This window comes from Nicotiana tabacum, chromosome 3 (assembly GCF_000715075.1).
Source record: "Nicotiana tabacum cultivar K326 chromosome 3, ASM71507v2, whole genome shotgun sequence".
Classification (NCBI taxonomy): Eukaryota; Viridiplantae; Streptophyta; class Magnoliopsida; order Solanales; family Solanaceae; genus Nicotiana; species Nicotiana tabacum.
The window spans coordinates 119,991,495-120,006,913 of NC_134082.1; the positions used below are offsets into that span (position 1 = coordinate 119,991,495).

At 38.0% G+C, this 15,419-nt stretch overlaps 1 protein-coding gene across 2 annotated transcripts; it reads left to right on the forward strand.

Moving 5' to 3' along the window:
* Positions 1-291: 291 nt before the first annotated feature.
* LOC107789496 (protein PTST, chloroplastic) lies at positions 292-15,109 on the forward strand. 2 transcript variants are annotated; one of them, XM_075249830.1, is made up of 10 exons: positions 292-430; positions 837-899; positions 1,342-1,603; positions 1,780-1,869; positions 2,626-2,694; positions 12,610-12,715; positions 12,869-12,957; positions 13,218-13,256; positions 14,465-14,577; positions 14,696-15,109. In XM_075249830.1, exons 2-10 carry the CDS (start codon positions 850-852, stop codon positions 14,796-14,798), a joined length of 921 nt encoding a protein of 306 aa, XP_075105931.1. In that variant the 5' UTR covers positions 292-430; positions 837-849; the 3' UTR covers positions 14,799-15,109. The 2 variants fall into 2 exon arrangements, with proteins under 2 accessions (XP_075105931.1, XP_075105932.1); XM_075249831.1 differs by lacking the exon at positions 13,218-13,256.
* Positions 15,110-15,419: the final 310 nt, after the last annotated feature.

The following is a 15,419-nucleotide window of genomic DNA, read 5'->3' on the forward strand; positions in this document are numbered from 1 at the left end:
TTAGTTATGCAAAAATTATTTCTTATTGACTGTTTGATTTGGTTTATTAGGGCCGTTTTATCTTTATACATGCTTATTCATGTATTAAAATCATAGTTTTGCTAATGCCATCATTTGCTATGTATAAGAATAATATTGAATAGATTGTATAACTAATATAAGTATTAATTATACATAAGTTAAAAAAACTATCAAATAAAAAATTAATAATATCAAAATTAGTATTATTTTTTCGTACCAAACGATCCCTTCAAGTTTTGACCATGAACCGGCATCAACATGGTTCGATGTTATAAACCCAAAAAAAAGAGAGAAAAGGGGCAGAATAATATGACCCGAACACGTGTATTGCAAATTGCTACGCTGCTCTCTCCCGTAGGAACTGACCACTGCATTTGCAGTTGGGAGTTGCAGCTTCATCCCTTGGAAGGTAAGTGCTCTACTCTAACTTTCGTATCTTCATCAAAATTTTACCAAGAAATAAGCTGAAATCCATTTTGCGGTAAATTAGGATACTGATGCTACTATAGTCTCGATATAGCTCATCAATTGTACTAGTGGGTAAACTTAGGGGCGGAGCTAGCTCTTTGCCTGTGGGTTCAGCTCAACTCAATACCTTTGGTCCAAACTCTGTATAAATTATTAAATATGTATAAAATTATTAATTTAGAACATTCTGGCTCCGCTTCTGGGTAAACTATATTTCTAAAGTTGGAAATTTTGTTGATTACGTTTGCCCTTTTGCTCTTGAGCTAATTTATATATTATCATTTTCCCTTAATAGATAAATTTAGTCTCTGAATCTTCAAATTGTTGCTTTTGGTGTTGGCCTACAGGAAGTCCTTAAATATGGAGTGTAACCTGCTAATTAACTCAGTTGGGTCAACCAACTTACCTAGGTGACTTCTTCAACTTCTTTGTCCCTGAACTTAGGGTTTTCTTTATGTGATTTGGAGATTTTATTTTGTACTGCTATTTGATGCAATGTGGGATCTTGATATGTCTTCTCTGTCAATCTTTTTTGAGTTTAAGTTCTATGCATCGACAGTCTAAAAATATTTACACATACAAGTGATTTATAAGGTCATTACAGATCTCAGGGATAAGCATGGTAAAAATAGCAACTAACTTGTTATTACATGATAAATTATACGGATGGCATAATATATTTATACATTGTTAGTGTATGTTACTTAAATCCATCTTTCTATGCTTATGTTATTTTATTACTATTTTGCATTTCCTTTTATCCTTTAATCTCGTTTTGCTTTATTCTGATCAAACAATTTTGATCACTAAAATGCTGATATGTGGAATTTGGCTTTTATTGAAACTTATAAGGTTCATGGTGGAAAATATCAATGTTCGAGGAAATATGGCTTCATACAATACAAGAATTGGTTTTCATAGGATGCATAAATCATTTCTAGTCCCTACTTGGAAATACAATATCCCAGGTACCTCTTGGAAAATATTTTGTGCCCCTGAAAATTTGGAGCAGCAATTTTCAGTGGTAGCATCAAAGAAAAGAGCAGAGGTTGGTGAGTCTGATCCTGAGGCTTCACCTGAAAAAATCCCTGCAAAAACTTTGAGTAGCGATGAGGTAATCCAGGAGCAATGACACTGTTACATACCTGTTATTGAAAACAAAAGCTTGTACAAAAAGCAAATCAACTTTTTTTTATTCCACCTGTTGGATGTTCTATGATTCTTCCTTTGTTGTTGCCGCAAGTGTATAGAGCAGATTTTAACTATGTTGACTCTCTGCTATCTTAACAGTTGAAGTTACTGCTTGCCGATGCTGAAAGATTAAAGATTCTCAAGAAATTGAGTGAAGCCAATCAATATAATCGGTTACTTAAGCGAGAGGTACATATTTTGTTGGTTTCCTATGCTATCTCGATTTTATTATGAGACTGATAATGTGGATGATTCTCCATTTGAGTGTCTTCCACCCATAATATTAGTGCTCTGTGAGATAAAACTTACCTTTGTGAATCAGGAGAGAACAGTAAATTTAGAATATTTCATCCTCTTGTGAGCAATGAGTATTAGGAGGAAAACAAATCATGAGAGAAAAATATTTTTGCATTCCCTTTAGACTTCCAAATCCATCTCACATGAAAAGTAATAAGAGGGAAATAGTTTCATATTGATGTTAATTCTTGTCTAGTCCTCATAATGCAGATGCGTAATTTCATATGGTTTCACCAAGTGCATTCTATTTCAATTTGGCTTATTAGATTAGAGTAGTAGCCTACCTCTGATTTGCAAGTTTTTGATTGAAGGTCTAAGTTTAGTATCAGATGAAAATATTGTTAGCCTCTTAGTTCTGCAGAAGTATAGTCTTAATGAGATCTGTTTCTTAGATTCCTTGATACACTAGGTGAGTTAAACTCATAGATTTAGTTGTGTAAAATTAATGGTTAAGACAAGAGGGGGGTTGTTCCAGGGTCGTGGGTTTGAGTCATCAAAGGAGCATTAGTTCCAACAAAGCCCAAAAATGGATCAAAGGGGAGGGGAATCAAAAAAAAAATGGTTAAGGCTACAGAAAAATGTTGGAATCAATGCTTTGCACGGAACCTCTATTTTTCTTCTTATGCTTAATGTGCTATATCACTGCAGTTGCAAGATAAGGAGGATGTGCTGGTTAATTTCAAAAGTGAACTTGCAGTCGTCGAACTTGAGATTCAGGTTTGGTTCTGCTATGGCCGGTGTTATTGTCATTTTATTGTTTCAGATCTAGTTGTACCTTGTTAGTATTCGGTGCATTTGCATACATGTTATAACAAACCTATTGTCACAACCTATTTTCTGAACAAGCCGGGACCGTCACTCGATCACTAAACATGACCGAGCGAACCATCTCTGCTTATCAAATCTATTATAACTCCAAACTTTATATGCAACAAGGCAATACTCCAACCAAGTACTTTTGATTAATTTAAATATTTAAATAAATCAACTCGAAAACTTTATTCGTAGTAACTACTGAATTACTGCTAAGTTATTATCAAAAACATCTGAATCTTAACCTAATGACTATGTCTATGAAGCCTCTACTGATAAACTGATGCACTGCTCAGGACATGAGATTTCATGGCCAGCTCTCTAAGTAATCAAAGAAATAACTAAATGAAGATGATTCAAAGGAATACTCCACGAATAAAAGCGGAGCTCACCAATAGCACTGGAAGAGAAGGAAGTCCTAACCCGTAGCCTGCTCGCCTGCAAAACCGGTTCCTACGTTGTACCGCAGACCAACGTAGGTTCCCAAAAGAGAACGTCAGTACCATCCATTGTACTCAGTGAGTCTCAACAACAGGGGGCGAAACTTTACTAACATATACATTACGAGCAAAGGTTCTAAATGCATGTAAAACATAAAGCTTATAAGAATAATTCTAAAATAATTGCATACTAGCAGTTTATGAATATTCTAAAAGAAATTCTTTTCTTTTTCAAAAAAACACTTCTCTTTATACTTTGGGAGTTCCAACTATTCTGACCTATTTCTGTCTTAGTCACCATGTGATCGGCACGGATTCGATCCCAACCTGATCGAATAGGCCCATTCCATGAGGTGCCACTCGCTTAATGGTTCTCAGCGCTCATGTATCATACCTTAGCATGGCTAAGGAAATTCTTAGCAACGAGACCCTCGGCTCGTGTGCTCCCTACTTTGGCACAAGTAGTTTCAGGAAGTCAACGCCTTGGTCAGGACCCTCGGCCTGGACGATGACCCCTTCTCAGAATAAAGGATACTCCCAAAAATCTTTTCTTTTTAAAACTTCTTCTTGTGAATTTTCAAGTCTAGATCCTTTCTTTATAGAACATCATGTACATACTCATGTTGGTATCCTTAAAAAAGCATGTCATAAGAATGAAATAAACATGTAAAAGTATTTCTAAAGATTCTTGTTTTTTTATAAATTTTCAACATGAAAATAACATATAAGAATTACACGAAAATCTGAAAATTTGTGCACGCGTATCATAATAAATCGTCTAAACTTTTGCTAGACCAATTCTAAGTTAATAGGTATTCTCTCGCTCCAATTAAGTAAATATAAGCTCTTTTAAGCAATTCCTCAAACACCTTGTATGCGTGCTTTTGTGAGTTAAACCACTTTAGTAAAGGGTTGTATCAACTCACCTCAATACTTCTCGAGCCAATACGTAGGTCCCAGTCCAATTGACACCAGTCAAACAATCGATTCTACAACAACCAGTGCATTTTAATCAATTTTAAAGTTTCACGCTTAAACATGAAGTTTATTGTTGGTATAGAGGAAGAAGGGAATTAACTATCCAATTCTTACGTACTACTACTTTAGGGTAATTGACAATAGGGAATTTTATATACCTGAGTTTAAGAATTAGTGACTTGTAAAGAAACCTAAACTTCCCGTTGCCTCCGTGAGTATTGAGCAGCAAGGTTGTGTCTCCCGATTCTGCGTTTGTGCATGAACAAGGGCTTTTTAATTCTGCCTTTCAGTTTGTGCGTATTATGTTTCTTAGTCCAAATCCCTTTTTACTTCTTTTGCAGTCCACAACCCTTTATGGGTTTTAATTTGTTTTCCCTTTTTTTGTGACTTAACTTGTATTTAATTATATCTACTTTTAGTAATTAATAACATTAAAATTATTAATATTCCCCTAATTGTATATCCGATTATTTTTAAATAGAGAAGTAACTCAAAAATCAATCACAAGGGTTTAAATCCGTAATATAAGTATAATTTAAGATAAAAAAATTTAAATTCTATATTTAGCGTATCTTGAAACTTTTATAAATTTGAGGAGTGTTACAATCTTCCCTCCTTAAAAACATTCGTCCTCGAATGTTGCTAGGGCCTTATTCTTAAGCTAACAATCATTTCTTAGGTCCTTGAACTTCTTAAGTTTTCTTAGCACTACTCACTCTTGCAAGGGACTCAAAATTTTGGCTAACTCCCTAAAATTTTAAAAATTTTGGCAGAGTTTCCCTTGTAAATTGGACTATCCAAAATAATATTCCTGTCACAAATTTCACAACCACATCAACAACAACCAAATATACCATAACAGGCCATTCATAGGCACCATACGCAGCTCATAAATTAATTACTCACACTCCGGCAAGGAGGTACCACAATAACTAACAAGAATCTAAAGCACAACAACTCTAGCACAAGTAAATCACTTTAATGAATTAAATATACTACGACGTAAACTAAATTACTACAACAACTAAGTATAATCTAGGAAGGACAGAAACACTTGCTAACTTGTATTTAATAAATGAAATATAAATGTCAAACCAAACTTAGGTTCACATACATTTTTCCTCAAATAAATATGGATATTTCTTTCTCATGTCTTCCTCGACCTCCCACGTAGCCTCTTTTGAATCATGATTACTCCACAAAACTTTTACTGATGCTAAATCTTTTGTTCTCAACTTTCTTACTTGCCTATCGAGAATTTCTATAGGTACCTTCATAAGTCAAGCCTTCTTTAATTTCTATGGTATCGACATGTATTATATGCGACTCATCATGAATGTGCTTTCTAAGCATAGACACATGAAAGACAGGATGAACAGAGGACAACTCAACGGGTAGCGCTAGCTTATAAGCCACGTTTCCTTTCTTTTCTAGAATTTCATAAGGTCTGATAAATCTAGGGCTAAGTTTCCCTTTCTTACCAAACCTCATAATTCCTTTCATTGGTGAAACTTTCAAAAACACCTTATTACCAACCATGAACTCTAACTCACGATGCCTCTTGTCGGAATAAGACTTTTGACGACTCTGAGCCGCTTTAAGTCGTTCTCTAATTAGCTGAACTTTCTCCAAGGCCTCACAAACAAACTCTGGACCAATCAACGACACCTCTGCTGGTTCAAACCAACCCACTGGAGACCTACATCTCCGCCCATACAACGCTTCATAAGGAGCCATACCAATGCTAGCCTGATAGCTATTATTGTAAGCAAATTCTATAAGTGGCAAGTGATCATCCCAATTACCTCCAAAATCTATAACACACGCATGCAGCATATCTTTGAGAGTCTGAATGGTCCTTTCTGCCTGGCCATCGGTCTGTGGATGGAAAGCGGTGCTTAAATTGACCTTGGTACCTAACCTGTTCTGAAATGCCTGCCAAAAATGCGCCGTGAACTGAGGCCCTCTGTCAGATATGATTGAAACTGGAGTACCATGCAATTGGACTATTTCTTTGATGTACAACTGCGCATACTGCTCTGCGGAATCTGTCGTCTTTACTGGTAGGAAATGCGCGGACTTTGTCAGTCGGTCTACAATAACCCAAATTGAATCATGCTTACGGTATGTGCGAGGTAGACCTACTACGAAATCCATATTAATCATCTCCCACTTCCACTGTGGTATCTTTATATCTTGAGCTAGGCCACCAGGCCTTTGATGCTCGGTTTTGACTTGCTGGCAATTCAAACATTTAGCCACATGATCTGCTACTTGTTTCTTCATGCCTTTCCACCAATACAACTCTTTCAAATCAAGATACATTTTGGTAGCACCTGGGTGGATAGAGTACCTCGAACTGTGAGCTTCCTCCATTATGGCCTTCCTAAGACCATCTACATCAGGCACACATAACCGATCATTCAACTTCAAAACTCCGTCACTTCCTAACAACATTGATTTCTTTGTTTCTGACTCCTTCTTTTAACTTCACTAAGTACGGATCTTCGTCTTGCTTAGCCTTAACATGCGCAACAAGGGAGGATTGTGCTAAGGCATAAGCAGTTATACCTCCTTTTCGGTCTCATCCAATCGAATTCCATCATTTGCTAGTTTTTGAATTTCTCGACCCAAAGATCGCCTTTGTACTGCAAGATGGGCCAAGACACCCATTGACTTCCTACTAAGTGCATCTGCTACCACATTAGCTTTGCCCGGGTGATAAAGGATATTGATGTCATAATCTTTCAATAGCTCGAGCCACCTTCTCTGTCTCAAATTTAATTCTTTTTGCTTGAAAATGTACTGGAGGCTTTTGTGATCCGTAAACATTTCAGAATGCTCGCCATAAAGGTAGTGTCACCATATCTTTAATGCAAACACCACCGCTGCAAGCTCCAAGTCGTGTGTGGGATAGTTCTTTTCATGATTCTTTAACTGCCTGGAAGCATAAGCAATAACTTTTCCATTTTGCATAAGAACACAACTGAGACCAACTCTGGAGGCATCACAATACACTGTGAACCCACCCGAACTTGTCGGCAAGGTTAACACAGGTGCAGTGGTCAACCTCTTCTTTAACTCTTGAAAACTCTGCTCACAATCGTCTGACCACTAGAACTTAACTGCTTTTTGAGTCAACTTAGTTAATGGAGCTGCAAGTGAGGAAAACCCCTCTACAAACTTTCTATAGTAGCCAGCTAACCCCAAGAAACTCCTGATTTCGGTTGGCATTATCGGCCTAGGCCAGTTCTTGACTGCTTCTGTCTTCTGAGGGTCTACTTTTATGCTTTCACTAGATACCATGTGGCCTAAGAATGCCACTGACTGCAACCAGAACTCACATTTTGAAAATTTGGCATAAAGCTCATTCTCTTTCAAGGTCTGCAAGGCTATTCTGAGGTGTTCTGCATGATCTTCCTTGATTTTAGAGTATACCAAAATATCGTCTATAAACACAATAATAAAAGTATCAAGGAATGACTTGAAAACTCTGTTCATTAGGTCCATGAATGCAACTGGAGCATTTGTCAACCCGAAGGACATTGCTAGAAATTCATAGTGCCGTAGCGAGTCCTAAAGGCTGTTTTAGATATATCTTCTTCTCTGATTCTCAACTGATGTTACCCCGACCTCAAGTCTATTTTTGAAAAGTACTTTGCACCCTGAAGTTGATCAAATAAATCATCAATTCTTGGCAGTGGGTACTTGTTCTTAATGGTAACTTTATTCAACTGCCGATAGTCGACACACATTTTGAGAGACCCATCTTTCTTCTTGACAAACAGGACCGGGGCACCCCACGGTGAAACACTCGGCCTGATGAAGCCCTTGTCAAGAAGGTCTTTCAACTGTTCTCTCAACTCATTAAGTGTTGCTGGAGCCATCCTATAAGGAGGTATAGATATGGGTTGAGTGACTGGCATGAGATCAATGCAAAAGTCTATGATTCTTTCAGGAGGAAGTCCGGGAAGGTCATCTGGGAAAACTTCTGGAAATTCTCTAACAACTGACACTGACTGAAGAGCTGGTGGTTCTGATTCTGGATTAATGATGTGAGCCAAATAGGCGAGACACCCCTTACCGATCATTCGTTGTGCCTTAAGGTAAGAAATAAACTTACCTACAAGCGATGCTGAACTACCCTTCCACTCTAAGACTTCTTCATTTGGAAATTGGAACTTGACTATCTTGGCATGACAATCTAACATGGCATAGCAGGAAGACAACCAATCCATACCCATGATCACATCGAAATCCACCATTTCTAATTCTATGAGATCGGCCTTGGTGTTGCAACCTTGGACTGAAACTATACAACCTCTATAGACTCTTGTGACTTTCATTGACTCGCCAACTGGAGTAGATACTAGGAATGACTCACTAAGTTGTTCAGGTTCTAGCCCGAGGTTAATTGCAAAGTATGGAGTCACATATGAAAATGTTGAACCTGGATCCATTATGGCATTAGCATTATGTGAGCAGGCTAAAAGTATACCTGTAATAACTTCTGCAGATGCCTCTGCACTCTGACGATCAAGTGAAGCAAACAAACGGGGTTGTCCCCCTCCCTGAGTAACTCGATCTGCACCTCTGCCTTCCCCATGCCTGGTCTGATTATGAGAACCACGAGCCTGAGGTGGTGCAACTGCAGTAGCTGAGGAACTAGAAGGACGAGTTGATCCACCACTGAAATTACGTCGCAACTTTGGGCAGTTGGTCTTTATATGACCACTGTCTACATAATGATAGCAACCATGAAACCCGAGCTTGCACTGACCTGAATGTTGCCGCTTACATGTTCCACAAAGACCTTGTTGGTGTGAATGTTGCTCAACATGACTCTGGCCATGTGAGGATGGTGTCCTAAAATTCTGATTCTGGCGAGACTAATTTCCATTACTCTGAGTACGTCTGAAGGAAGACCCACCACCTGACTGATGACTAGACTGAGCTGGTGCTATTGACCCCTTATTAGAGGAATCCCTTCCACCTCCGCTGGATGTACCATTAAACCTGCCCGCTGTCCGGGCTTTCTTGTTATGCTCTTTTTCTTCTCTTCTTTGTTGTCTGTCTTTTTCTAAGTGCTTGGAAAATCCCACAACAAAGGAGAAAGCTATCATCTCTACTGCTGCAGCTGATGTCGTATCCTTAATGTGGTAAGCTAAACCGCCAACAAACCTGCGAATCTTTGCTCTTTCTGTCTTAACTATGTGAGGAGCATGCTTAGCCAACCTTATGAATTCCATGTAGTACTCTTGCACACTTTTATTCCCTTGCTTGAGCTGTTCGAACTCTGTAGCCTTAGCTTCCCTATCCTCTTCCAGGATAAAGTTAGCCATGAAGGCCTCTTCAAATTCTTCCCTAGTAGGCGGACCATCATCTACATCTCTTTCCTTTTCCCACATCTCAAACCAAACGCCGGCCACATCTCTAAGCTGGTAAGCAGCCAGCTCCACAGCTTCATCATCAAATGCTTTCATCGCTCGGAGGGCTTTCTTCACACCCTCCAGCCACAACATTGGATCTTCATCAACTATAGAACCATGGAACACTGGAGGACTCAACTTCAAAAATTCATTCACTCTTGAGGACTCAGAATTGTTCTGCCTATTTGATTGAGGTAGAATCTCATCTCTTCTCTCGTTCTGGTTGGCCTGAAGGCTTTAAACATCTCCATAGCGCTGTTAACTGCATTAAACATCTGACCCACCTCTGGGGATATAGTTGTCTGAGCGGGAGCTGCTGTTGGGGGCGGCACTGGATCCTGAGATACTTGCTCATCATTATCCACCCTTTCTTCACGTTCAACTCGGGGTACTTGGACCCCTTTTGTGGATCTACCCCTCCTTTTCTGAGTTAAAGCCTTCTTAGTTCTGCCTTGAGCCATAATAGTAGCAATAGTTTCTTGAGCAACATCCTGAGTGTCGGTGTCAGAGTTGCGAGTACGAGCCATTTCTGCGAGTTTTGGAGAAACGAATACATTAGATAATTTCTTAGAGGTAGGATCTACTGCACGATCTAAAGTATGAGAAAAATGAGACTTTTCCTAAATGTTGGTAGCCTCCTATTTATAAGTATGACGCTCTTCATACCCATAAACAAGACTCTACTAACACGGCTTCATAGACCCCTAGGACTCCATAAACCTGAGGCTCTGATACCTAGTTTGTCACGACCCATTTTCTGAACAAGCCGGCACCAGCACTCGATCACTAAACATGACCGAGCGAACCATCTCTGCTTATTAAATCTATTATAACTCCAAACTTTATATGCAACAAGGCAATACTCCAACCAAATACTTTTGATTAATTTAAATTTTTAAATAAATCAACTCGAAAACTTTATTCGTAGTAACTACTGAATTACTGCTAAGTTATTATCATAAACATCTGAATCTTAACCCAATAACTATGTCTATGAAGCCTCTACTGATAAACTGATGCACTGCTCAGGACATGAGATTTCCTGGCCAGCTCTCTAAGTAATCAAAGAAATAACTAAATGAAGATGACTCAAAGGAATACTCCACGAACAAAAGTGGAGCTTACCAATAGCACTGGAATAGAAGGAAGTCCTAACCCGTAGCCTGCTCGCCTGCAAAACCGGTTCCTACGTTGTACCACAGACCAACGTAGGTTCCCAAAAGAGAACGTCAGTACCATCCATTGTACTCAGTGAGTCTCAACAATAGGGGCCGAAACTTTACTAACATATACATTACGAGCAAAAGTTCTAAATGCATGTAAAACATAAAGCTTATAAGAATAATTCTAAAATACTTGCATACTAGCAGTTTATGAATATTCTAAAAGAAATTCTTTTCTTTTTCAAAAAAATACTTCTCTTTATACTTTGGGAGTCCCAACTATCCTGACTTAATTCTATTTCAATCATCGTGTGATCGGCACGGGTTCGATCCCAACCTGATCGAATAGGCCCAATCCACGAGGTGCCACTCGCTTAATGGTTCTCAGCGCTCATGTATCATACCTTAGCATGGCTAAGTAAATTCTCAGCAACGAGATCCTCGGCTCGTGTGCTCCCTACTTTGGCACAAGTAGTTTCAGGAAGTCAACGCCTTGGTCAGGACCCTCGGCCTGGACGATGACCCCTTCTCAGAATAAAGGATACTCCCAAAAATCTTTTCTTTCTAAAACTTCTTCTTGTGACTTTTCAAGTCTAGATCCTTTCTTTATAGAACATCATGTACATGCTCATGCTGGTATCCTTAAATGTAAAGCATGTCATAAGAATGAAATAAACATGTAAAAGTATTTCTAAAGATTCTTGCTTCTTTATAAATTTTCAACATGAAAATAACATATAAGAATAACACAAAAATTTGAAAATTTGTGCATGCATATCATAATAAATCGTCTAAACTTTTGCTAGAACAATTCTAAGTTAATAGGTACTCACTTGCTCCAATTAAGTAAATATAAACTCTTTTAAACAATTCATCAAACACCTTGTATACGTGCTTTTGTGAGTTAAACCACTTTAGTAAAGGGTTGTATCAACTCACCTCAATACTTCTCGAGCCAATACGTAGGTCCCAGTCCAATTGACACCAGTCAAACAATCGATTCTACAACAACCAGTGCATTTTAATCAATTTTAAAGTTTCACGCTTAAACATGAAGTTTATTGTTGGTATAGAGGAAGAAGGGAATTAACTATCCAATTCTTACGTACTACTACTTTAGGGTAATTGACAATAAGGAATTTTATATGCCTGAGTTCAAGAATTAGTGACTTGTAAAGAAACCTAAACTTCCCGTTGCCTGCGTGAGTATTGAGCAGCAAGGCTCTATCTCCCGATTTTGCGTTTGTGCGTGAACAAGGGCTTTTTAATTCTGCCTTTCAGTTTGTGCGTATTATGTTTCTTAGTCCAAATCTCTTTTTACTTCTTTTGCAGTCCACAACCCTTTATGGGTTTTAATTTCTTTTCCCTTTTTTTTGTGACTTAACTTGTATTTAATTATATCTACTTTTAGTAATTAATAACATTAAAATTATTAATATTCCCCTAATTGCATATCCAATTATTTATAAATAGAGAAGTAACTCAAAAATCAATCACAAGGGTTTAAATCCGTAATATAAGTATAATTTAAGATAAAAAAAAATTTAAATTCTATATTTAGCGTATCTTGAAACTTTTATAAATTTGAGGAGTGTTACACCTATGCTCCCTTGTGATGTGAGGATTTGTGCTGTAATTAACTAGAATTTGATTTATGCTAGAAGAAATTTCCACACTTTGAAGATGACAAACAACAAGAGAAAAGTTAAATGGTTGATAATCCAATATTTGTGTGGGACTTCAACTCTAGCAACCGGCATTAGCAGCTTACGGAGTATAAAAATAGAATATATTTCAATTGACTTGCAGGCTTTGGTTAGATTGGCCGAAGAAATCGCTAAATCTGATATCCCAGTTGGTTCAAGAAAAATTAAGGGGAGATATATCCAGTCGCACCTATTTTCACGTTTGGGAGGTATTATTACCTTACTGTATGCTTCCTTAAACTGAATTCCAGCTTCTTTTCAATGCCAGCTAGTGCCAACATTGTTATAGTTTAGATAAATGTTTATGGATGAGCGTAACCTGACATTTCATGATCGCCATCTTGATACTTTATGTTCTGAAGCCATACAAGAAAAATTGACAGCGCAAATAAAGGATGTGGAAGTTGCACAATCCAAAGAGGTTCCTTTATCCTGGGTTGGGGTAGCAGAGGTGAGTTCTTGAAGAAGTTGCTTCCGTATCTGCTAACCATTTCGGAACTGCAGAATTCCTTACCTTATGTCTAGGTTTTATGCATTTGGTGGCTGACACCATTAAAAGCTGTACACTTGGAACAGACATGCGACCCTCTACTAGCTTAAGATTCTCTTGTGCATTGTGAAAATTGAAAACTTTGTAGCTGTTTCAGTTACCTGTTGGGCTTATTTAACTGGAAAGAGTAATAAATCATCCCTCCCCCCCCTCCCCCCCAGGTTTTTCTTGGATTGCTCCATGTCACTGTCCTTTTTAAGGTAACGTAACTCATCAGTGCTCTCTATAGTTCTATTAACTGAACCTGAAACAGATATGATGTTTCCAAAGTAAAAAAACTAAGCCTTCTTCTCACTTTTCCCTTAAAAGTTTTTCGCCTTAGTTAAAGTGGAAAGCTCAGTTGATTGCTTACTTGTCTTGAGAACACAATAGGTCATTTTTTCTTTTTGGATTTTCATTTAAATTTAAGTGGAATCTTGACTTTTTAGCATGATTTGCCCATATTTCTTGTAACCTTTTTCTTGCTTAGTCGTTATGTAAGCATTTTCTATGAAACCAAGCCTTTCAAGTAGGGCTTGAAAAATCTAGGTGATCCTATCAGTTGACAAGCAAGATAGACAGAGAAAAGGTTTAATGTTTTTTTGTGGTGGGGGATTCAAATGCTGTTTCATAATCAATGGATTAACTTTTGCCAAGCCGGATGAAATTTTCTTGACTAAGAAATAGAGAATTTAAGTCCCTTTTGGAATCAACTGATCAACTCTACCAAGAGTGGTGATTCCTGTATTTTTTTTTAAATCTTTGGTTTCACTTTCGCAAGTTAGATTTTTCTCGTTCTTTGAAAATGAGTATATATGTATATCATGTGTGCTAGTTCGAGAAAGTTCATTCCATTATTGGCATATCTTGTGGGATCAACTTTAAGGTAATGCCTATATAACATTGTAGGAGCAGAGGAAATTTGGTATCATTTGTGAAGTATGACCTTAGTCCTGTTATAAACTTCCTGAACACTAGGTGAAAGAAATGGGAAGTTCTGCATAAGGCTTTTGGCCATTTGTTTCTACCCAATGGGTATTTCCCCTTAGGCGGGGGGGGGGGGGGAAGCGGATCTTCTTTAGTACTAGTTTGTTAGGGCATGGTTGTGTGTATGGCGTTTCTTTTACATGTCTAGACATTGAATTGTGACACCCGCTGTTTGATATTTTTTGGCAACAGCATAAAATTATATTTTGATTAGCAATGACAAACAAAATGGATGTAGCACTTGAAATTAGTGGTCCATAGTAAATCAGCTGGCCGGAGTATTAAAATTCTGCTTTGTGCAAGTTCTTGGTTGCTGCCAGATCCCTTTTATGTAAAAGAACTTCCGATGAGTAGTCTGCTATCACTTAATTTTTTTTTTTATTGGGTACGCACTTTGGCCGATTACAGAAGGCATTATAACCTTGAATTTTGATCTTTTTAGAGTGTACAAGTAATGGGTTCCTTTGATGGTTGGAGTCAAGGAGAGCACTTATCGCCCGAGTACACTGGATCTTATATGCATTTTTCAACTACATTGTTCCTAAGACCTGGAAGGTACGTTTCTCTTCTGCCACCGAGTATTTCTGTCCTTGCACTCTCCAAACACCTTCCACCCCTTTTAGGACAATTAAGTGTATCTGTACTTCTTAAAAGATATTTTGGGTGGTGTTAGGTACGAAATCAAGTTCTTGGTAGACGGAGAGTGGCACCTATCCCCTGAACTCCCAATTACTGGAGAGGGGTTAACTGAGAACAATTTATTGATTGTGGAATAGCTCCTGTAGCTAGCATACAATGTATATGTGCTGAAAATCTGCTTTGGGATGAAAGATGAACCTATTAAGCATGGAATAGCTCGTGTTGTCAGCATGCCATGTCTATCTGCTGAAGGTCAGTGCTCTAAGTGTGAATGCCTTCTCTTGAGGATGCCGATTTCAAGCGTGCCAATTTATGTAATGAACTTTTGGGAAAATACCATAAATGTTAAGTAAGCATTTAAGCAATGTTCTTGTAGATATGATAAGATAACTACTCACTAGCTTTTATGTCTTACTAAATTATTAAGGCAAAATACATACTTTACCCATCGACCTTGTACTCAAATCTCTCTTATACACTTGTTAAACACGGGGATAGTATTACACACCAAAACTTTTAATAGTGTGTTAATTACACACCTCTTTTGTCATGTGTCACACACGTGTATTGCACATAAAAGAGGCGTGTGAAAACTAAAGAATTTATCTGAAATTAATTTCCCCCCCCCCCCCCCCCTTTTTTTTAACTATTTTCTTTTCAAATTAAAGAAAAAATTGTAACCCATGTCTTCTTTCCCAACCCCAACGTTCCCCCCCTCCCCCGTTTCGTCTTCTTCCCCAACTTCCATCCTAGTGTTG

Coding starts and splice junctions, on each gene's coding strand:
- LOC107789496 (XM_075249830.1), top strand. CDS start 850: ATGGAGTGTAACCTGCTAATTAACTCAGTTGGGTCAACCAACTTACCT. Junction 2,695..12,609: donor TCGTCGAACTTGAGATTCAG/GTTTGGTTCTGC, acceptor ATTGACTTGCAG/GCTTTGGTTAGATTGGCCGA. Junction 13,257..14,464: donor ATGTCACTGTCCTTTTTAAG/GTAACGTAACTC, acceptor TGATCTTTTTAG/AGTGTACAAGTAATGGGTTC.